This window comes from Cetorhinus maximus, unplaced genomic scaffold (assembly GCF_964194155.1).
Source record: "Cetorhinus maximus unplaced genomic scaffold, sCetMax3.hap1.1 HAP1_SCAFFOLD_396, whole genome shotgun sequence".
Taxonomy (NCBI): domain Eukaryota; kingdom Metazoa; phylum Chordata; class Chondrichthyes; order Lamniformes; family Cetorhinidae; genus Cetorhinus; species Cetorhinus maximus.
This window is the reverse complement of record NW_027596342.1, coordinates 180,265-203,870: the sequence shown is the minus strand read 5'-3', so window position 1 is coordinate 203,870 and position 23,606 is coordinate 180,265. Positions and strand designations below refer to the sequence as shown.

The 23,606-nt window shown below is 44.8% G+C and overlaps 1 protein-coding gene across 4 annotated transcripts in view; it reads right to left on the bottom strand.

Annotated features, from left to right (window-relative positions):
• LOC144673605 (solute carrier organic anion transporter family member 2A1-like) overlaps positions 1-23,606 on the bottom strand; it is a 210,664-nt gene that overhangs the window by 41,284 nt on the left and 145,774 nt on the right. For all 4 annotated transcript variants that reach the window (XM_078535353.1, XM_078535356.1, XM_078535354.1 and 1 more), the window contains one exon: positions 11,789-11,958. In XM_078535353.1, coding sequence (XP_078391479.1) covers positions 11,789-11,958 — 170 coding nt within the window. The remainder of the gene's footprint in view (positions 1-11,788; positions 11,959-23,606) is intronic.

Genomic DNA, 23,606 nt, shown 5'->3' with positions numbered 1-23,606 from the left:
TTGCCACACAGCAGGACCCCGATAGCAGTTCGGGGCCCTCCAAGTCTCGGCCCTCCAGAGGATGCCCGCCAAGGTCATCAAAAACCTTACAGTCAGCAGGCTGCATCTACTTCCACTGTGGGTGTCTGGGGAGCACCAAGACGTTGCGGCAGGGTTAGGAGAGTTAAGAAGAACTAGTTGCACAGCCTGAGCAAGGGTGTTAGTCACTTGTACATAATGTTCACTATTGTCAATAAACTCCCAAGAATGTCGCCCTGCCTATGACTCCTTGGTATGATGAACAGTGTTCTTGTCACTCAGATGTGAAACCTTTCTGCACAAGATAAAGGCAGGTGTCTCAGTCCAGGGCCTCTTCCCTGTGCTTTGTGCAGCCTTCAGCCCAAAGTGATGTTCCGGCCACACACTCACTGGACAAATGAAATGCCTGCACCTCGATGGTGCTGGTCATTGCTGCCAGAATGTTGTGGGCAGGTGCCACAGAGTTCTCTCATTCTCTCTGTGTGTTCTCAGCACCTTTAAAGGTGGGCTGGCCCCATCTCTTCAGCATCTATGACCTGATGCTGTGCTCCAGCTCCTGAAGGGCTCAGGTGCTGAATGCGGACAAAGCATCAGAACTTCTAAAGTTTTCATGGCTGTGTCTCTATAATATGACCCTGATCACGGAGCGCAAGTGAGCTGCCCTCGGCCAGACAGGAGTCAGACATTCTCAGAAGCAACGTGAAGGTTTATGGAGTGTCCTCACTGCATGTTGTCATCATCCTCCTGGAATTGAGTGACTATTAGGGCCTCCACTGCGTCTCCATGACAGCAGCATTGTCACAGAGGGTATGTGAGCTGCCATAAGTCAGACTGGAGGCAAACGTTCACAGATGCAATGTGAGGATCTACGGGGACACCTCATTGCAGGTCTTCATCATCCTCCACAAATCTAGCAGCTATGAGGGCCTGCATCGTCTGGTCAGTGCGAGGGTCTCATCCCCATCATCATTGCCTCCGAGGACCTTCTCAGCCACATCCCTGTCGGTGTCCTGGCTGGAGGAGACGTGCAGCTCCTCTATTTCCTCCTCAGCCAACTCGTCTCCCTGCTGCAGCACCAGGTTGTAAAGACGATGTGTAACACCCTCTGTGGACTGTATTGCAGGGCTCCATCAGACCGGTCCAGGCACCGGAACCTTATCTTTAGCATCCCAATTGTCTGCTCCACCAAGTTGCGAGTTGCAGCATGAGCCTCATTTTAGCGTCGCTCTGCTGCAGCCTGAAGCCGCCACATGGGTGTCATCAGCCACGGCCTCTGTGAGTAGCCCTTGTCCCCGAGGATCCATCCCTGCAGCCTCTGTGGACCCTGGAAGACTCCGGGGATCTGTGACCAACTGAGGGTGTAGGCGTCATTCACACTCCCTAGAAACCGTGCACACATTGCAGGATGCGTTTCTGGTGGTCGCACACCAGCTGCACATTCAGTGAGTGGAATCCCATGCAGTTGATGTAGTCCACCATGTGTAGCGACGGAGACCTGAGTGCCACATGGGTGCAGTCAATTGCATCCTGCAACTGTAGGAATCCCGAGATCCGGGAGAATCCAATGGCCCTTGAATCCTGGCTGTCACAGTCCCAAACTCTGTTAAAAGGTTCCTCAAATGCTGAAATTGAAATTAAAGGTGAAGGCTTAATCACAGCTTGAAGTTTTCCTGTCACCTGACACGTGTGACATGTTTCAGGTCCCAGGTAGGAAAGGCCTCACTCTGATCCCCAGGCTGTATTTCTGGCACTCCCGACTGCCTCTGATCAGCTCCTGGGTGGGAAAGGCCACGCTCAAATCCCTGGGCTATAGTTATGGTGCTGCCAACAGCATCTGTCTACCAGGTACCTACCAGGTACCAGCTACCAGGTAGGTAGCTACTTCATCAATGATCTTTGCTCCTTCATAAGGTTAGAAATGGGGATGTTCGCTGATGATTGCACTATTCGCAACTCCTCAGACACTGAAACAGTCCATGTCCAAATGCAGTAAGACCTGGACAACATTCAGGTTTGGGCTGTTAAGTGGTGAGTAGCATTTGTGCCATATAAGTGCCAGGCCATGACCATCTCCAACAAGAGAGAATCTATTCCCCTCCTCTTGGCATTCATTGGATGAGTGCAGCTCCAACAACACTCAAGGAGCTTAACACCATCCAGGACAAGGCAGTCTGCTTGACTGGCAACCAATCCACCACCTTCAATATTCACTCCCTCCGCCACTGACACACAGTAGCAGCAGTGTGGTATGGCCTATTCCTATGCTCTTTATGTCCTAAGAACATCCCAAATAACTACAGGCCAGTTAGTTTAACATTAATGATAAGTAAGATTTTAGAAACAATAATCAGGGGGAAAAAATCAACAGGCACTTGGAGATATTTTAGTTAATTAAGGAGAACCAGCATGGATTTTTAAAAGGCAGATCCTGCTTGATAAATCTAATCGAGCTTTTTGATAAAGTAACAGAGAAGGTTGATGAAGGGAATACAATGTTTGTTGCCTAAATGGATTTTAAGAAAGTGATATAAAAGGCAAGTGAATAAAATTTAGACTCATTAAAAGGAGGGTCAGTGTCAGTTTGGGTAAAGAGGATTGGCTTAAGAACAGAAAATAGCGAGTAAATGGTTGTATTTCAGACTGGAGGATGGTAGACAGTGGAGTTCCTCAAGGGTCAGAGCTAGGACCACTGCTCTCTTTGCTATATATAAATGACTTTGATATTGGAATACAGAATAAAATTTCAAAATTTGCCAATAATACCAAACTTGGAGGAGTGGAAAGCAGCGAGAATGATACCAATTGACTAAAAAAGGACAGAGATTGGCTGGCAGAATGGGCTGACAATTGGTGGGCAGAATTTAATACAGAGAAGTGTAAGGTGATGCAGTTTTGTACAAGGGATAGAGAGAGGCAATATAGACTTAATGGCACCGTTCTAAAGAATATACAGGAACAGAGGGACCTGAAGGTTCATGTGCATCAATTTTTGAAGCTGTCAGGACATACTGAGAGAGCAATTAGCAAAGCATATGAGATAAATAGAGGTAAAAGCAAAATACTGTGGATGCTGGAAATCTGAAACAAAAATAAAAATAGCTGGAAAAACTCAGCAGGTCTGACAGCATCTGTGGAGAGGAATACAGTTAACGTTTCGAGTCCGAATGACTCTTCATCAGAACTGAGGAAAAACAGAAATTAGGTGAAATTTAAACTGGTTGAGGGGGGTGGGACAGGTGAAGCTGGATAAAGGGCCAGTGATAGGTGGAGGCAAAGAAGAGATTGCCAAAGATGCCATAGACAAAAGGAGAAAGGGGTGTTGATGGTGGTGATATTAGCTAAGAAATGTGCTAATGGTGACATTAGGGGTAGAAAGCAGGATGAGCAAGTGACAGATAGCCCTAGTGGGGGTGGGGTGGGGGGAAGCTATCGAAACAGGCTAAAAGGTGGAGATGAAACAATGGATGGGAATACATTTAAAAATAATGGAAATAGGTGGGAAAAGAAAAATATATTTAAAAAATATAAATGATTCGAAAAAGGGGGATCGGAAAGAGGGTGGGGATGGAGGAGTGAGTTCATGATCTGAAGTTGTTGAATTCAATGTTAAGACCGGAAGGCTGTAAAGTGCCTAGTCGGAAGATGAGGGGCTATTTCTCCAGTTTGCGTTGAGCTTCACTGGAACATTGCAGCAGGCCAAGGACAGACATGTGGGCATGACAGCAGGGTGGTGTGTTGAAATGGTAAGTGACAGGGAGGTCTGGGTCATGCTTGCGGACAGACCGAAGGTGTTCTGCAAAGCAGTCACCCAGTCCGTGTTTGGTCTCTCCAATGTAGAGGAGACCTCATTGGGAGCAACGAATGCAGTAGACTAAATTGAGAGAAGTGCAAGTGAAATGCTGCTTCACTTGAAAGGAGTGTGTGGGCCCTTGGAAGGTGAGAAGAGGGGAAGTAAAGGGGGTGATGGAGGAGTGGACCAGGGTGTCGTTCCGGAGGGAACAATCCCTGTGGAATGCCGATGGGGGGGTGAAGGGAAGATGTGTTTGGTGGTGGCATCATGCTAGAGTTGGCAGAAATGGCGGAGGATGATCCTTTGAATGTGGAGGCTGGTGGGGTGATAAGTGAGGACAAGGGGGACCCAATCATGGTTCTGGGAGGGAGAGGAAGGTGTGAGGGCAGATGTGCGGGAGATGGGCCGGGCATGATTGAGGGCCCTGTTAACCACTGTGGGTGGAAAACCTCGGTTAAGGAAGAAGGAAGACATGTCAGAGGAACTGTTTTGGAAAGAGGCATCATCAGAACAGATACGGCAGAGGCGAAGGAACTGAGAGAATGGGATGGAGTCCTTACAGGAAGCGGGGTGTGAGGAGCTGTAATCGAGGTAGCTGTGGGAGTTGGTAGGCTTGTAATGAATATTGGTGGACAGTCTATCACCAGAAATTGAGACAGAGAGGTCAAGGAAGGGAAGGGAAGTGTCAGAGATGGACCATGTGAAAATGATGGAGGGGTGGAAATTGGATGCAAAATTAATAAATTTTTCCAGGTCCAAACGAGAGCATGAAGCGGCACCGAAGTAATCATCGATGTACCGGAGAAAGAATTGTGGGAGGGGGCCGGAGTAGGACTGGAACAAGGAATGTTCCACATACCCCATAAAGAGACAGGCATAGCTGGGGCCCATGCGGGTACCCATAGCCACACCTTTTATTTGGAGGAAGTGAGACGAGTGTAAGGAGAAATTGTTCATTGAGAGAACAAGTTCAGCCAGACGGAGGAGAGTAGTGGTGGATGGGGATTGTTCGGGCCTTTGTTCAAGGAAGAAGCTAAGGGCCCTCGGACCATGCCGGTGGGGGATGGAGGTGTAGAGGGACTGGACGTCCATGGTGAAGAGACGGTGGTTGGGGCCAAGGAACTGGAAATTGTTGATATGATGTAGGGCATCAGAGGAATCACGGATGTAGGTGGGAAGAGACTGGACAAGGGGAGAGAGAATGGAGTCAAGATAGCAAGAAATGAGCTCCGTGGGACAGGAACAGGCTGACACGATCGGTCTGCCGGGACAGTTCTGTTTGTGGATTTTGGGGAGGAGGTAGAAACAGGCTGTCTGAGGTTGGGAGACCATGAGGTTGGAAGCTGTGGAGGGAAGATCTCCAGAGGAGATGAGGTCAATGACAGTCCTGGAAATAATGGCTTGATGTTCAGTGGTGGGGGTCATAGTCCAGGGGGAGGTAGGAGCAAGTGTCTGCGAGTTGACGCTCAACCTCTGCGAGGTAGAGGTCAGTGCGCCAGACAATAGCACCACCCTTGTCAGCAGGTTTGACGACAAAGTCAGGGTTGGACCCGAGAGAACAGAGTGCGGCAAATAGAGGTGTTGAGTACAAAAGCAGAGAAATTATATTGAACCTATATAAAGTTTTGGTTAGGCTGTAATCAACGTTTTGTATCCAGTTCTGATCACACGGGTCCTTGAGAGGGTGAGAGATTTCATTTCATGTGTGCTTTGCCTGAATGAAGGTCCTTGTTTGCTGATGCCCCATCCTGAGCTGTTTTCTTGGCAGGTTTTGACAGTGGTGGTTTGCCATTGCCTTCCATGCTTAGGGGCATGGCGAGGAGGTAAGTCCCGAGTATACCTCGAGCCGGAACAGGAATTGTTGATAACTGTTGGCATTCTGAGCCACATGCTAGCCATCTAGCCAACTGAGCTAACTGCATCCACCTGCCTCCTGCCCTCGGAGGAGATTTACCAGCATGATTCCAGGGATGAGGAATTTCAGTTGCAAGGTCAGATCAGAGAAGATGGAGTTGTTTTCTTTAGAGCAAAGGGGAATGGAAAGAGGTGTACAAGATTATGACAGGTTTGGATAAGGTCAACAAGGAAAGTCTGTTCCCATTAGCTAGTGCACTAGGGGACACAGTGATAAAATTCTGAGCAAGAGATGCAGGTGGGCTGTGAGGAAGAACATTTTTATTCAGTGAGTGGTAATGCCCTGGAACTTGCTGACCATAAGGGTGGTGGAGGCAGAGACAATGAATGATTTCAAAAGGAAATTGGATGGGCACGCGATGGAAATAAACTTAGAGGGTTAAAGGGATTGAGTTGGGGGATGGAACAGATTGGATTGCTCTACAGTGAGTTGGCATGACATCAATGGGCTGAATGGTCACCTTCTGTGCCAAAATGACTCTGTGACTCTAAGGCCGGATTTTCTGTGTCCGTTGACTCTGCTTAATTAAATTATGTATTTCTAAATGCTCTGCTAAGACATCCTATATAATAGACTCCAATGTTTTTCCAATGACAGATGTTAAGCTAATTGGCCTAAAGTTACCTGCTTTTTGTCTCCCCCACTTTTTGAATAAGGGTGTTACATTGGCCATTCTCCAATCATAGAACCATAGAACACTACAGCACAGAAAACAGACCATTCGGCCCTTCTAGTCTGTGCCGAAATATTATTCCGCTAGTCCCATTGACCTGCACCTAGTCCATAACCCTCCAGACCTCTCCCATCCATGTATCTATCTAATTTATTCTTAAAACTTAAGAGTGAGCCCGCATTTACCACGTCAGATGGCAGCTCGTTCCACACTCCCACCACTCTCTGAGTGAAGAAGTTCCCCCTAATGTTCCCCCTAAACCTTTCCCCTTTCACCCTAAAGCCATGTCCTCTCATGTTTATCTCTCCTAATCTAAGTGGAAAGAGCCTACTCGCATTTACTCTGTCTATACCCCTCAGAATTTTGTAAACTTCTATCAAATCTCTCCTCATTCTTCTACGCTCCAAGGAATAAAGTCCTAACCTGTTTAATCTTTCCCTGTAACTCAACTCCTTAAGACCCAGCAACATCCTAGTAAATCTTCTCTGCACTCTCTCAATCTTACTGATATCCTTCCAGTAGTTAGGCGACCAGAACTGCACACAATACTCCAAAGTTGGCCTCACCAATGTCTTATACAACCTCACCATAACATCCCAACTCTTATACTCTGGGACTTCTCCAGAATCGAAGGATTCTTAGAAGATTACTCCCAGTGCATCCACTATCTCTGTAGCAACTTCCTTTAATATCCTAAGATGCAACCCATCAGGTCCAGGGAACTTATCGGCCTTTAGCCACATTAGTTTCCCTAGTACTTTTTCTCCGGTGATAGTTATTATATTTATTTCCCTCCCACTTTTGCCCCGTGATTATTTAGTACTTTGGAATGCTATTAGTATCTTCTACTATGAAGACTGAAGCAAAGTACTTATTCAACTCCTCTGCCATTTCCTGGTTCCCCATAATTATTTCCCCAGCCTTATTCTGTAAGGGGCCTATGTTCACTTTGGCCTCCCTTTTCCTTTTTATATATTTAAAGAAGCTCTTACTGTCTGTTTTTATGGAAAGGTGATATAGTTCCAAACCAGGGTGATGTGTGGCTTGGGGAGGAACTTGAAGGTGATGGTGTTCCCTGGCATATGTTGCTCCTGTCTTTCTGGGCGGTCGAGGTTATGGGTTTGGAAGGTGCTGTCAAAGGAGGTTAGGTGAGTTGCTGCAGTACATCTTGTAGTTGGTACACAATGCTGCTAACTTAGGGTGGAATCATCCCAGGTTTGCTCGAAGTGTAGTAGCGGGCGGATAAAACAACGTTAAAAACGTTAAAACATGCCGGCCGCCATGGTGGGTTTTCACGCTGTATCGTCCCAAACCCACCGCGTTACTTATGCCTTCCCGGGAAGCACACCGTTTGCATGATGGTTTGCCTGCCACGCCATCACTTTGCCACTTCATCACGCCAGGCACCACATTTAAAGTACAGCTGTGCTCAGTGCTTCCAGCCCAGGACTGCAGCAAAGAAGACAGGGCCCCGAAAGGCAAGAAGACTGCAGCCCAAAGGTGCCTTTTGGATGCCGTGAAGGCCCGCCGCGATGTCCTCTACCCGGGCTCTGGCCACAGGACGGGCAGCTACATTACCACTTGAGCTTGATAGGCATTGGCAGTGGTGGCCAATGCCAGTGCTGCACAGAAGAGGTTGGGCATCCAATATAGATGGAGGATGAATGATCTCATCCGTCCTGCCAGGGTATGGCAACCATCTCATCGCTCTAAATTCACACATTCAAGCCCATCACACATTCACTGTCATCTCACTCACTGCCAGCTCAAGGGACATCACTACCATTCTCACACACATACCCTCACATGTCCATCTGGCCTCATCTCCTCTGGAGACTGCCTCCTCAGCCTTCACCATCTTGAGGCCACTTGCACAGATCAACATGTGCCTCCATGTACACTCTGGGATACCCTCCTTCCCCAGTATAGCTCTCGTCCTGCAGTCTGTTCACTTGCCTGAGGCCACTTCTCCCCCTTCCCCAAGCAAGCCCTTGCCCTGCAGATGTTGAAAAGCCACCGACATATGTCTGATCTGGTAGGTAGAGACCTGCCCATGAGCCCCACTAAAAATGATGTGGTGCTGTCTGTGAAGCCTGACACTGATGACTGCAAGCGTTGACAGAAGCAAGGTATGCAAACAAACCTTGAAGCCCTGACTGAAGTGCAGCCCGCCAGGTGCAAGTTGCATAATGTGCTGTTGTGAAACACGTTGGCGCGTTTTCCCATCGACATGGGCAGATAATCCAGCAGTGGGGGGATGAGTCCGGTGGGCTGGCCTTATAATATGTTGATGTATTACAATGAGGTTTCCATATCTGATGGTGGAAAACGCGGCCTGTCATCAGCGGGCTGAGCGGACGATCGCAAACTGGTTTCACGCCATCGTGAAACTGATCACGCCATATTGACTGCTCATGCCATGAAGGGGAAATCATGCCTAACAAATTTATTAGAATTCTTTGAGGAGGTAACAAGCAGGATAGATAAAGGGGAACCAGTAGATATAATATATTTGGATTTCCAAAAGACGTCGATAAGGTAACACACATAAGGCTTCTTATTAAGATACGAGCCCATGGTGTTGGGAGTAGTATATGAGCATGGATAGAGGATTGGCTATCTAATAGAAGATGGAGAGTTGGGATAAGGGGGGCATTTTCTGGATGGCAACCTGTAACTAGTGGAGTGCCACAGGGATCAGTGCTGGGGCCTCAATTATTTTTAATATATGTTAATGACTTAGATGAGGGAAGTGAATGTACTATCACCAATTTTGCGAATGACACAAAAAATAGGTGGGAAGTTAAGTGGTGAGGATGACACAAGGAGTCTACAGAGGGATATAAACAGGTTAAGTGAGTGGGCAAAAACTTGGCAGATGGAATATAATGTAGAAAAATGTGAGGTAATGCACTTTGGCAGGAAGAATAGAGGAGCTGAATATTATTTAAATGAAGACTGCAGAAGGCCTTGTGTACTTGTGCATGAGTCCCAAAAAGCTAATATACAAGTTCAACAGGTAATAGGGAAAGCAAATGGAATATTAGCCTTTATTTCAAAGGGAATGAAGCATGAAAATAGGAAAGTCTTGCCAAAACTATACAAGGCGCTAGTTAGACCACGCCTAGAATGCTGTGAACAGTTTTTCTCCCTTTATCTAAGGAAAGATAGAAACATAGAAACTAGGAGCAGGAGTAGGCCATTCGGACCTTCGAGCCTGCTCCGCCATTCATTATGATCATGGCTGATCATCCAACTCAATAGCCTGCACCAGCTTTCTCCCCATACCCTTTGATCCCTTTCGCCCCAAGAGCTATATCTAACTCCTTCTTGAAAACTTACAATGTTTTGGTCTCAACTACTTTCTGTGGTAATGAATTCCACAGGCTCACTACTCTCTGGGTGAAGAAATTTCTCCTCATCTCAGTCCTAAATGGTCTACCCCATAACCTCAGATTGTGACCCCTGGTTCTGAACTCCCCCACCATTGGGAACATCCTTTCTGCATCTACTCTGTCTAGAATTTTATAGGTTTCTATGAGATCCCCCCTCATTCTTCTGAACTCCAGCGAATATAATCTAATCAACTCAATCTCTCCTCATATATCAATCCCGCCATCCCAGGAATCAGTCGGGTAAACTTTCGCTGCACTCCCTCTATAGCAAGTACATCCTTCCTCAGATAAGGAGACCAAAACTGCACAATATTCCAGGTGTGGTCTCACCAAGGCCCTGTACAATTGCAGCAAGACATCCCTGTTCCTGTACTCGAATCCTCTCGCTATGAAGGTCAACATACTATTTGCCTTCTTTACCGCCTGCTGCACCTGCATGCTTACCTTCAGCGACTAGTGTACTAGGACATCCAGGTCTCGTTGCACATTCCCCTCTCTCAGTTTATAGCCATTCAGATAATAATCTGCCTTCCTGCTTTTGCTACCAAAATGGATAACCTCACATTTATCTACATTATATTGCATCTGCCATGCATTTGCCCACTCACTCAGCTTGCCCAAATCACACTGAAGCATCTCTGCATCCTCCTCACAGCTCACCCTCCCATCCAGCTTTGTTTCATCTGCAAATTTGGAGATATTACATTTAATTCCCTCATCTAAATCATTAATATATATTGTGAATAACTGGAGTCCCAGCACTGATCCCTGCGGTATCCCACTAGTCACTGGCTGCCATTCGGAAAAAAGATATACTGGCATAGGAGATAGTCCAGAGAAGGTTCACTAGGTTGATCCTGGGAATGGAGGGATTTTCTTATGAGGAGAGGTTAAGTAGATGAGGCCTGTACTCATTGGAATTTAGAAGAATGAGAGGCGACCTTATTGAGACATATAAGATTCTTAGGGGGCCTGGCAGGGTAGAGGTTGAGAGGTTGTTTTCCCTTGTGGGAGAGTCTAGGACCAGAGGGCATAATCTCAGAGTAAGGGGTTGCCCATTTAAGATAGAGATTAGGAGGAATTTCTTCTCTCAGAGGTTAGTGAATCTGTGGAACTCTTTAACACAGAGGGCTGTAGAGGCTGAGTCGTTAAGTATATTCAAGGCTGAGACAGACAGGTTTTTAATCAGTAAGGGAATCAAGGGTTATGGGGAAAAAGCAGGAAAGTGAGTTGAGGATTATCAGATCAGCCTTGATCTCGTTGAATGGCAGAGTAGACTCGATGGGCTGAATGGCCTAATTCTGCTCCTACGTCTTATGGTCCTTCATTGTCGCCAGGTCAAATACTTGGAACTCCCTCCCATACACCGTATGGACTGCTTTGGTTCAAGGAGGAAACTCATCACCACCATCACAAGGGTAATTAGGGTTGAGCAATAAATGCTGGTCTTTCCGGAGATACCCAGGTGTTAAGAACCAAGATAAATATTTTTTAAAATGCCCCAACTTCTCGGGAGTGATTTGAACTCATGTCTTCAGAGCATTAGCCTGCATGTCCAGATTATTAGATCAGGAACATGTTCACTATGCCATCATCCAATGTTGTTCAGGTGCCATCCTTCCATATAATTTAACTGACAAGAAGTTCATGATTGGCCAAACGAAGGAAACAGAAGGAGCAATTAATTATGAAGTACATCTCATGACTGAGAGTATCCATTTCTTCAACCTCACCAGCACATAATTATCTGCCCATGAAATGAGCAGTACCTGGGATTAATTTGATTATTATTAAAGAGACAACAATTTGCATTTATTATACTGTTATTAATACAGTAAAATGTCCCAGGGTGCTTCAAAAGTGTAATCAGATAAACATTTATATCAAGCTAAAGAAGGAGCTGTTAGTATAGGTGAGCAAAAGCTTGTTCCAAAAGATAGATTTAAGGAGGAGATATTGGACACAAAGGAAATACAACCATAGCTTCAAGTACTTACCGCAGCACTGTCATGTACAGAGGATTGTGGGCAAGGGAGGCTATCATTCCGATGAAAGAGATGCAAAAGACCATTGCATAAAGTAGGTAGGAACAGCTGACTTTGCAGTGCCCAGGATGAGCAAAATCCTCATTGGTAGATGTCTGAATGCAGCTACAGTTATTGTAGGTCTGGATTAAAAGGAAGAAGGACAATGACATGAGTGGATCTCCAACATAACCTTGTACATAAAGACAAAGCCAAGTAATATTTGCATTTATCCTACTCCTGTGTCACACACTTGTTAAGTAACAATAATCACACGTCAAATTATCAGTCAGGGCTTCCTGAGTCTTTGATTCGACTGAATGAATACAAATTTATTTAAAGATAGGGCTAAAACACTCTTGTGTTGTAATGTCCACTACCTGAGCATTTCATGGTGGAAATCTTATAATTATTTCATTTTATACGATGACTGATGTCAAACTAGTGCAGGATGGTAACTGAGATACATTAACTACAAGGTGATAGGGTCTTGAATGGTGAAGCAGGTTTGAGGACTGAATGGTAATTGATATGTTTGTAAGTACATACGTTTGTATGGCCTTCACAATCTGGATAGGTTGCACTCTACAGGGCCAGAACAGTATCTGCATGGGATTTTGCCAGTGATGTTGGGAAGAGGTTTAAACTTGCTTGACAAAAGGAATGGGAACTTGAGAGTAGATTCAGAAGGGAGAGAAAGAAGGAAGGAAATGGAAGGCATTAAAGTAGTGAGCATATTTAGAAGACAAAGGAATCAAAGGATAGAAAATAGACAAGACTGTTTGGCAGTGCTAAATGGTATATACGTCAATGCAGGAAGTCTAAGGGATAAGGCAGATGAGCTAAGAGCACAGATTGACACGTTTAGAGTACGATGTTATAGCTGTTACTGAGACATGGATGAAAGGACAGGAATGGCAACACAACATTCCTGGTTACAGGGTTTCAAAAGGGTTAGAGAGAGGGATAAAAAAGAGAAGGATCACAGTATTGATTATTGAAACAATTATAGCTGTGAGGAAGGATCATATGATGGAAGATTATCAAATGAGGTAATATGGGCTGAAACTAAGGAGTGAAAAGGGAAAATTGAACAACAGTCAGAGAGAGGTAGAAGAACAAACATTTAGGAAGTGCAAAAACAATAGGGCAGTAATAATGAGGGATTTAAACAACCTTATTATTAACGAGGATAAAATTAGTGTGTAAGGCAAAGATGGAGCAGAATTCTTAAAATGTGTTCAGGAGAAATTTTAGACAGTATGTAGCAAGCCCAACAAGAGAGGGGGTGGTTCTGGAGTTAGTTTTAGGGAATGAAATCGGGCACGTGGAAAGGGATCAGCTGGAGAACACAAGTGGAAGTGATCATTATTCAGTCCGATTTAGGGTAGTTCTGGAAAAGGACAAAGGTAGACCAGGAATAAAAGTTCTCGATTTGTAGTTTTACTAAAAGGATGGTAAAAGGAAGAATGGTGCTGATTGAGGACCAAAAATGTGATTTACATATGGAGGGGCAAAGCTGGAGTTATTAAATGAGTATTTTGCATCCGTCTCACAAGGAAGAAGGTGCTGCCCAAGTCACAGTGAAAGAGGAGGTAGTTGAGATGTCTTGATGGTCTGAAAATTGATAAAAAGGAGGTATTAGATAGATTGAAAAAAAGCAACGTATTGCAATGCTGGAAATATGGAATAAAAACAGAAAACGCTGGAAACGCTCAGCAGTTAGAATGGAGAAGAAAAGCCATATTGGACTCAAAGCATTAATTCTGTTTCTCTTTACACAGATGATGCCAGACCGGGTGAGTTTTTTCAGCACTTTCTGTTTTATTTTGTATTCTGGCTGGCTATACTTAAAGTTGATAAGTCACCTGGACCAGATTAGATGCATCCAGGGATACTGAGGGAAGTGAGAGTAGAAATTACAGAGGCATTGGACATAATTTTCTAATTCTCCTTAGATATAAGGAGTGGTGTCAAAGCACTGGAGAATTGAAGTTGTTGTACCCTTGTTTAAAATAGGGTGTAAACATGAGCTCAGCAGCTACAGGTTAGTCAGTTTAACCTCAGTGGTGGGAAAGCTTTTAAAAATGATAATTCAGGACAAAATTAATAGTCACTTGAACAAATGCAGGTTAATTAAGGAAACCCAGAACAAATCTGTTAAGGGAAAATCATGTTCAACTAATTTGCTTGAGTTTTTGGTGAGGTAACAAAGATGGCAGATGAGTGCAACGTGGTTAATTTGGTTTACATGGACTTCCAAAAGGTACTTGATAGAGTGCTGCACAAATTACTGGTGATCAAAGTTATAGCTCAAGAAATAAAAGGGACAGCGGCAACTTGAATACAAAATTGGCTGAGAGACAGGAAACAGATGATTTCAGACTGGAGGAAGGTTTATAATGGGGTCGCCCAGCAGTTGGTATTAGGACCTGGCTCTTTCTGAAATATATTAATACCTTAGATATTGGTGTACTGGGCACAATTTCAAAATTTGTGTTGACACAAAACTTGGAAGTGTTGTGAACTGAGAGGAGGATAGTGTCAAACTTCAAAAGGACAGAGACAGGTTGGTGGAATGGACGGACAGATAACAGAAGAAATTTAATGCAGGAAAGTGTGAAGTGATTCATTCTATAGGAAGAATGGGAGAGGCAATATAAAATAAGAGCATAATTCTAAAAGGGGTGCAGGAGCAGAGGGACCTGGGGGTATATGTGCATAAACCACTGAAGTTGGGAGAGCAGGTTGACAGCATGGTTTAAAAAAAACATATAAGATCCTGGATTTTATTAATTGGGGCACAGAGTTTAAAAGCAAGGAATTTGTTATAAACCTTATAAAACATTGGTTCGATCTCAATTGGAGTATTCTGTCCAATTCTGGGCAACACACTTTAGGAAGGATATGAATGCATTAGAGAGGGGGCAGGAAAGATTCATGAGAATGGTTCCAGGGATGAGGAACTTCAGTTAGAAATTTTGGAGAAGCTGGAGCTGTTATTCTTGGAGAAGAGAAGATTGAGAGGAGATCTGCTAGAGGTATTCAAAATCATGAGGGGTCTGGAAAGAGTAGATAGGGAGAAACTGTTTCCATTGGTGGAAGGATCAAGAACCAGAGGACACTGATGGGCAAATGGTGACATGAGGAGAATCTTTTTTACGCAGCGAGTAGTTAAGGTCTGGAAATGCATGGTCTGAAAGTGGAATATAATAACATAGGACTTAGGAGCAGGAATAGTCTAAATATAATATAATATAACATGAGTGGTGGAGGCAGGTTCAATCATGGCTCTCAAATGGGAACTGGATCATTTTCTGAAGAGGAAAAAATTGTAGAGCCACAGGGAAAAGACAGGGGAGTGACACAGAGTGAATTGCAATTGCAGAGAGCCAGCACAGACATGAGACAAATGGCCTCCTTCTGTGCTTTAAATATTCTGTGATTCTATGATTAAAAACTTGATGTTAAATGGGAAATTGATAGGAAATAATAGGGAGGCGGCCAGAGTTAAAGTCAGAGGTCCTTAACAATGCATAGGTTGTGTGGAGCATTGAGCATCTGTTCAAAGATAGGTGCAATGAGTGAAGTCCAGGAGCTATTTGAGGGTTGCTGGAGGACGCAGGTATTTTCATGGGAATGAGGGTACAGGAGATGTACAGAATCACTTGCAGCAGAGGTTCATTCTTTGGTCCAGGCAAATGATTTTCTGGCCAGGTAGAGACAAAAGTTGAAAAAGTAGCAGAACCAGTGGCCAGTTGAAACAAAACAGGTTTGATAAATGTTGACCAAATTTTTGCCAGCATGCTTTGTAAAGCCAAACCACTTTTTAAAGTAAAACAAAACTTTCTAAAAGTTGAAGGCTGCTCTTCCATGGATATACCTGAACCACTGGAATAAAATCATAACAACATAAAAATTAGCAGGAGTAGGCCATTCGGACCATGGAGTCTGACGATCTGATTGTGGCCTTAACTTCACCTTTCCTGCCTGTCCCCCATAACTTAACTCCCTTGTAGATCATAAGTCTATTGAACTCATGTATTAAATGACCCAGCCTCCATTGCTCTCTGGGGAAGAGAATTTCAAAGACCATTTGAGAGTATAAATTGTTCCTCCTCTCCATCTTAAATGAGAGGCCCTTTATTTTTAAATTGTGCTCCCTCGTTCTTGATTCCCCCATGACAAGATACGTCTTCTCAGTATCTGCCCTGTCAAGCTCCCTCAGAATCTTATATGTTTCAATCAGATCATCTCTGATTCTTCTAAACTCCAATGAGTATATACCCAACCTGTTCAGCTTTTCCTTATAGGACAAACCCCTTCATCCCAGCAAGCAGCCTAGTGAATCTCTTTTGAGCTGCCTCCAATGCCAGTATATCCTTTCATTATCAAAAACAGAATTACCTGGAAAAACTCAGCAGGTCTGGCAGCATCGGTGGAGAAGAAATCAGTTAACGTTTCGAGTATTCATGACCCTTCGGCAGAAGGGTCATGAATACTCGAAACGTTAACTGATTTCTTCTCCACCGATGCTGCCAGACCTGCTGAGTTTTTCCAGGTAATTCTGTTTTTGTTTTGGATTTCCAGCATCCGCAGTAGCTTTTAGCTTTTTGTTTTTATCCTTTCATTAATATGGGGATCAAAACTGTACATAGTACTCCAGGAACAGTCTCACCAATGCCCTGCACAGTTGTAGCAAGACTTCCCCACGTTTATACTCCACCCACCCCTCCCTTGCAATACAGGCCAACATTCCATTTTCCTTCCCAATTTCCTGCTGTACCTGCATGCTAACTTTTTGTGATCTATGTACAAGGACACATAAATCCCTCTGCATTCTGCAATCTCTCTCCGTTTAAATAATATGCTGCTTTATTCTTCCCACCAAAGTGGACAACCTCACATTTTCCCACATTATACTCCATCTACCAATGTTTATGCATATTCACTTTTTGCAGACTCTTTGGGCAGAATTTTCTGGTCCTGCCTATGGCAGGTTTCGTGGCGGGCAGGAGCGGAAAATTTGGAGGGAGGCCAAAAAACAATCAGATTCTCGCCAGTGGGACATCAGTTTGGAATTTTCCCTTCATTGCTTTTATGGCAGACTGATGGCAAGTTGGGTTTCCTGCTGATCCATGTTGGAAATTCCATTTGCATGTATTACCATGTAATGAATACTCATTAAAAACACTACTCACAGGAATCAAGTAGTTCCTCCCAATCGTGCACATGTCAATGGGGAAATTAGACCGGTCAAAATCATGATTGGATATAAGTGGCGTGCAGCTGTTGGCCCTCACTTTGTTCTTGACTTTGAGGTGAATGCAACATTCAAAGCCGACCTACAGCAGCACCATTCCGGGTTCTTAGTAATGCTAGTGAGACGCTAGACTGGTTGGGGTGTGGGGTAGGTCTGCTCATTGACTTGTTTTGCATAGAACCCTTTGCTGAGTCCATCAGGAAGGATCCGGGCATAAGAGGAGTGATGATCCCAGGCAGTGGAGGCACTCAGGTCAAAGCCTCATGTACATGGACGATGTCGCTGTCTTCTGCTCGGATCCGCTATCGGTGTGCAGACTGATCCACATCTGTGACCAGTTCGAACTGGCCTCGGGAGCCAAGGTAAATTGTGGCAAGAGCGAGGCCATGTTCTTTGGGAACTGGGCTGACCGATCCTTTGTCCCCTTCACCGTCAGGTAAGATGGCCTGAAGGTGCTGGGGAAATGGTTCAGAGGGACCGGGGCATGCGTTAGAAACTGGAAGGAGCAAGTGGCTATGGTGGAAAGAAAGCTGGGGATGTGGGAGTGACGCTCCCTCTCGATTGTGGGTAAGAACCTGGTCATCATGTGTGAGGTACTCTCGCTGTTGCTGTACGTGGGCCATTCCTCACTCCTGCGCGATGGCGATCACACGAGCCATCTTGCGCTTTATCTGGAGGTTGAAAATGGATCGTGTCCGCAGGGACACGATGTACAAGCCTCTAGACAAAGGGGGAAAAAAACCAAGTGTCACTACGTGCTGAGGTTCTGCCTGTCCCTCGTGTTGCGAAGGATGGGTCTGGCCATGCTGCTGGGAACGCTCCAAGTAGTTGGACCACCTGTCCCTCGTGGAAAAATTTATGCAGAGAAACACCTTCGACCACAAGTCCATCAGGCAGTGGTCGGCACGTAACGTCCTAGAGGCCCTGCGGGAAAAGGAGAGGGTGGATCCTGTCGGATGGTTCCCTGAGCAGACTGTCAAAGTCATTTGACAGAATGCCTCATTGCCAGAACTTTCCAACAAGCACCAAGATGTGGCTTGGTCGGGAGTGAGAAAGGCCCTCCCCGTCACATCCTTCCTTCACGCTAGGAGTCTCACCCCCTCTGCACGCTGCCCTCGAGGTGGCTGTGGTGGGGAAGAGACCATTGTTTACCTCTTTGTAAAATGTGCCTTTGCAGTGGTTTTTGTTGAGGTTCATCCTGAGCAGTTCTGTGACACAGGACTCTGTGCTCTACGGGCTGTTCCCAGGGACGCACACCGAGACAAACATCAACTGCAGCTGGAGGATCATCAACTTGGTGAAAGATGCTCTTTGGTCTGCCCGAAACTTGTTGGTCTTCCAGTGCAAAGAGTTGTCCCCGACCGAGTGTTGCAGACTGGCACATTCCAAGGTCCAGGACTACGTGCTGAGGGATGTACTGAAGCTTGGGGCAGCCGCTGCAAAGGCGCAGTGGGGATAGGTCACTGTCTAAGACCTTTCTTCCATAGTGCACCGAGGGGCTGGGAATTGTATAGACCTCTCGGGCTGTACGACTTACAAAGATTGTATGTAGTGAATACTAAATGTATCATAATTGTATTGAAGTACCTCAGAGTGCAAAATGATGTATGTTGATAGTGCAATGGGATTCGAGTTGTCTGACTTTCTGTAATGACCATATTGAAATGACTAATATTCATTGATTGTACTGAAACACCTCGTGATCCATGTGTAAAAGTTGAATATGATTGCACTTTTTGCATTGGCTATTTAGAAATGTTTTGTAATGTTCTCTCAGATATTTTATGAATAAAGTATATTTTCCCATTGACTTCCTCTGGAATCTGATTGGGTAGAGCTGAGAAACACCAAGGGGCAAAAAATGTTAGTGGGGGTTGTAAATAGACCTCCAAACTGTAGTGGTGATGTTGGGAATGGCATTAAACAGGAAATTAGAGACGCATGTAATAAAGGAACATCTGTAATTATGGGTGACTTTAATCTGCATATAGATTGGGCAAATCAAATTAGTAACAAGACCGTAGAGGAGAAATTCCTGGAGCGTATAATGGATGGTTTTCTGGGCCAATACGTTGAGGAACCAACGAGAGAACAGGCCATCCTAGACTGGGTATTGTGTAATGAGAAAGGAATAATTGACAATCTAGTTGTGCGAGGCCCCTTGGGGATGAGCGACCGTAATATGATAAAATTCTTCATCAAGATGGACAGTGATGTAGTTGATTCTGAGACTAGGGTCCTGAATCTTAATAAAGGAAACTACGATGGTATGAGGCACGAGTTGGCTCCGATGAATTGGGATACGTTACTTAAAGGGATGACAGTGGATAGGCAATGGCAAACATTCAAAGAGCGCATGGGTGAACTGCAACAATTGTTTATTCCTGTCTGACACAAAAGTAAAACAGGAAAGGTGGCCAAACTGGCTGACAAGGGAAATTAGAGGTAGTATTAGATCCAAGGAAGAGGCATACAAATTGGCCAGAAAAAAACAACAGGCCTGAGGATTGGGAGCACTTTGGAATTCAGCAAAGGAGGACCAAGGGATTGATTAAGATGGGGAAGCTTACGCTTGCGGGGAACATAAAAAATGACTGTAAAAGTTTCTATAGGTAAGTGAAGAGAAAAAGATTGGTGAAGACATATGTAGGTCCCTTACAGTCAGAAACAGGGGAATTTATAATGGGGAACAAAGAAATGGCTAACCAACTAAATATATACTTTGGTTCTGTCTTACAAAGGAGGACACAAATAACATGCCAGAAATGTTGGGGAACATAGGGTTTAGTGAGAGGGAGGAACTGAAAGCACAGTCTCACACATATACTCACACACACTCAGACTCACTCTCACACAGACACTCACTCACACACACACGAATGCACGCACGGACACACACATACCACTCGCACTCACATATACACTCTCTCTCAGACACAGATACATATGCACACACACATACATGCACTCTCTCACACACAGACACACACACACTCAAGCACACACCCTCACACACAGACATGCCACTTCCGTATGTGTGTGTGTGTGTCTTTATGTGTGAGACTGTGTGTGTGTGTGTGTGTGTGTGTCTTTATGTGTGAGACTGTGTATGTATGTGTGAGACTGTGTGTGCGTGAGTGTGTGTCTGTGTGTGTGCGCATGCACATGCGTCTGCTTGAGTGTGTGTTTGCTTGCATCTGTGTGTGCATGTGTGTGTGTGAGAGTGTGTGTGTGTGCGTGCATGAGTGTGCGTGCTTGCATGAGAGAATGTGCGTGCATACGAGAGTGTGAGTGCCTGCATGAGTGTACTTGTGTGTGAGAGCGATTGTGAGTGTGAGACTGTGTGTGAGTGTTTATGTATGTGTGTGAAGAGAAAGAGAGTGTGTGTGTGAGAGAGTGTACATGTATGTGTGTGGGTATGCGTCTGTATCTGCGTGTGAGAGAAAGTAGTGTGCGTATGTGTGTGTCCATATGTATGCATGCAAGTGTATGTGTGAGAGTGTGTGTATGTGTGAGAATGTGTATGTGTGAGAGTGTATGTGTATGGCACAGTGTGTGTGCATGCGCACACGAATATATGCGTGTGTGTGCATGTGCGTTTGTGTGTGTGAGAGTGAGTGTGAATGAATGTGTGTTAGTGAGTGTGTATATATATATATATGTGTGTATGTATGCGAGTGTGTGTGTATGAGAGTCTGTGTGTGTCTGTGTGTGTCTGTGTGAGAGAGTGTGTGTGTGTATGTAAGTTTCTGTGTGTGAGAGAGTGTCTGTGTGTGAGAGTGACTGTGTATGAGTGTGTGAGTGAGAGTGAGATTGTGAGTGTGTGTGAGAGTGCATGCATGTGTGTATGAGAGTACGTGAGTGTGTGTGAGTATGTGTGTGTGTTAGTGAGTGTGTGTATGCATGTGTGTGCATCTGTTAGTGTATGTGTGTTAGTGAGTTTGTGTTAGTAAGTGTGTGTGCCTATGTGTGTCTGAGTGTGAATGTGTGTTGTGTGTAAATCTGTGTGTGAAATAGTGAGTTTGTGTTAGTAAGTGTGTGTGCCTATGTGTGTCTGAGTGTGAATGTGTGTTATGTGTGAATCTGTGTGTGTGTGAAATAGTGTGTGTGTTTGTGTGAGAATGTGTGTTAGTGCATGTGTGTGTTTATTTAATGTGTGTGTTAGTGTGCATGTGTGTTAGAATGCATGTATAAGTGTGTGCATTAGTGTGCGTGAATGTGTGTTTGTGTGTGTATTAATGTGCATGTGACTATGTATGTTTGTTTAGTGTGTGTGTGTGTGTGTGAGTGTGTTAGTGTCCATGTGTGAGTGTGTTAGTGTACGTGTGTGTGTTAGTGTGCGTATGAGTGTGTTTGTTTGAATGTGTGAATGTGAGTGTGAATGTGTCTGTATGTGTGTGTGAATATGTCTGTGTGTGCGTGTGTTTCAGAGTGGTATAATTTTTTCCCCTAAGTATCTTCTAGAGCAAGAGCACAGAAATAAACTATCCTGTCCTTTTTAAGTACTTTAAGGCTTTGCTGCTGGTTTATTTTTAACTGACTCGCTCAGTCCAAGGGTAAGAAATACACTTCCACACACAAATACATTGTTCACAGGTGACTTTGGGAAAACATCTTTTAAAGCGTGCATGAAACTGTCTATCATGTGCTGCTACTGCTGTTTGGCATGCAAGTGTGTATGCATGTACTATAGCTTCACCAGGTTGACACCTCATTTTCAGGACTCCTGGCATGCCCTCCTGCACTTTTCATTGAACCAGGCTTGATGGTAATGGTAGAGTGGGCAGCATGCAGGTCACGGGGTTACAGGTTGTAGTTGAATGCAATTCTGCTACTGCTGATGGCCCACAGCACCGCTTGGATTCCTAGTTTTGAGCTGCTAGATCTGTTCTGGATATATTCCATTTAGTATGCTCCTAGGGTAGGATGAAGGATATGCTCAGTTTCAGAACGGCACATTGTCTTCACAAGTATCGTGTGGTGGTCACTCCCACCTCACAGACAGATGCAACTGTGACAGGTAGATTGGTGAGGACCAGGTCGAGTAAGATTTTCCCCCTTGTTGGTTCCCTCACCAACAGCCATGGGCCCAGTCTGACACAGAGTCCTTCAGCACTCAGCTGACTCAGTCAGTAGTGGTGCCATCGAGCCATTCTTGGGCCAGAAGTTTTAGGATTTTCTTTTCCCCTGTTAGTGGGGAATGCATCCATAGATACAAAACCCATCAATAGGGAAGGGAATTGGCCACCCTTACCTGGTCTGGCCTACATGTTACTCCAGACTCACAACAATGCAGTTGATGCTTAACTGCCCTCAGCAATGGCCAAACAAGCCACTCAGCTCAAGGGCAATTAGGGATTGGCAACAAATGCTGGCCTTGTCAGTGAGCCCAAGACTCATGAAAGAATAAAGAAAAAAATAATGTGTTCAGTGTCTTCCCAAGTGAACTTTCTCCATTTTGGTCAGCCCAAGCCAGGAACTCTCATAAGTCGACGTGGGTGTTTGACCTCTTTATCAGGGATGCTTTGAGGACAGCCCTAAGGCATTTTCAAAGTCCTCCTGAGAGTTTACTGCCATGACCAAGTTCTGAGTAGAGCAGTTGCTTCTGGGGCCTGGTTTCAGGCTGACATCCTGCCCAGTGAGATGAGTTTGGCATTGCTCTATCAATAGGCTGTATGGATGTTTTCTTTATTATAAAGCTTTTCTAAGGCTTCTCCAAGACAACATGGTGAATATAATACCAATAGCTCATTTCACTAATCCTCCCACCAGTTAATCATCTCTGTATCCTTAAATGAACTGCGTGTCTGTCAAGAGCAGAGAGAGGGAGTGGAAATGTGTAAGATGGAAATACAGCTCACTCCTACCTGTGGATATACAATCTAATGGTCTGTTCCCAATGGGAAGAGCAGTATATACTAGCATACCTCCTTAACCTGAAAACAATAATGCCTGCAGAGATGAGCAGCCAGCTCAAAAAAAAATTGCTGAAAGTGTGTTCAATCCAAGAAACGTCTACCAAAAATTTCCGGTTTCTCTCAGGATCTCCCTCTATGACCCTCTGCTCCAGGGAATGAGACAAGTCACAGCTAGATTGTTAAACTCTGGGGGAACCAGCAAGTACTTACCCTGAGATTAAGGCAGAAGACTTAGAATAGCCCCTCACTGTCTTACCTTCAGAGCTCTGATTGGCCTGCATTATTCCAGGCCCAGCTTCACCCAATCCATAAGGAAGCCAGAAGGGAGTCGGCTGCATAAAATCAGCAAAGACCGAGCAGCCCAGCTCTTTATTCTTCTTCCTGAACCATGAGAAATATACATTCCCACATGGGACAGCCAGAATAATGGGCCCTCACAAGCCTATTTGTTACTTTACTAGTCTACTTTCTCCCCTGTAAGGAAAATTACTCAGGTTTTGTTTGTGAGTTTGGGATGTTGTCCTTGTGTTCCTGCAGCAACAATAATGGCTTGAGTTTCAACCTTTCAGATAAAGATTTGCCACAAGAAACCTCAATACCTAATGATAAT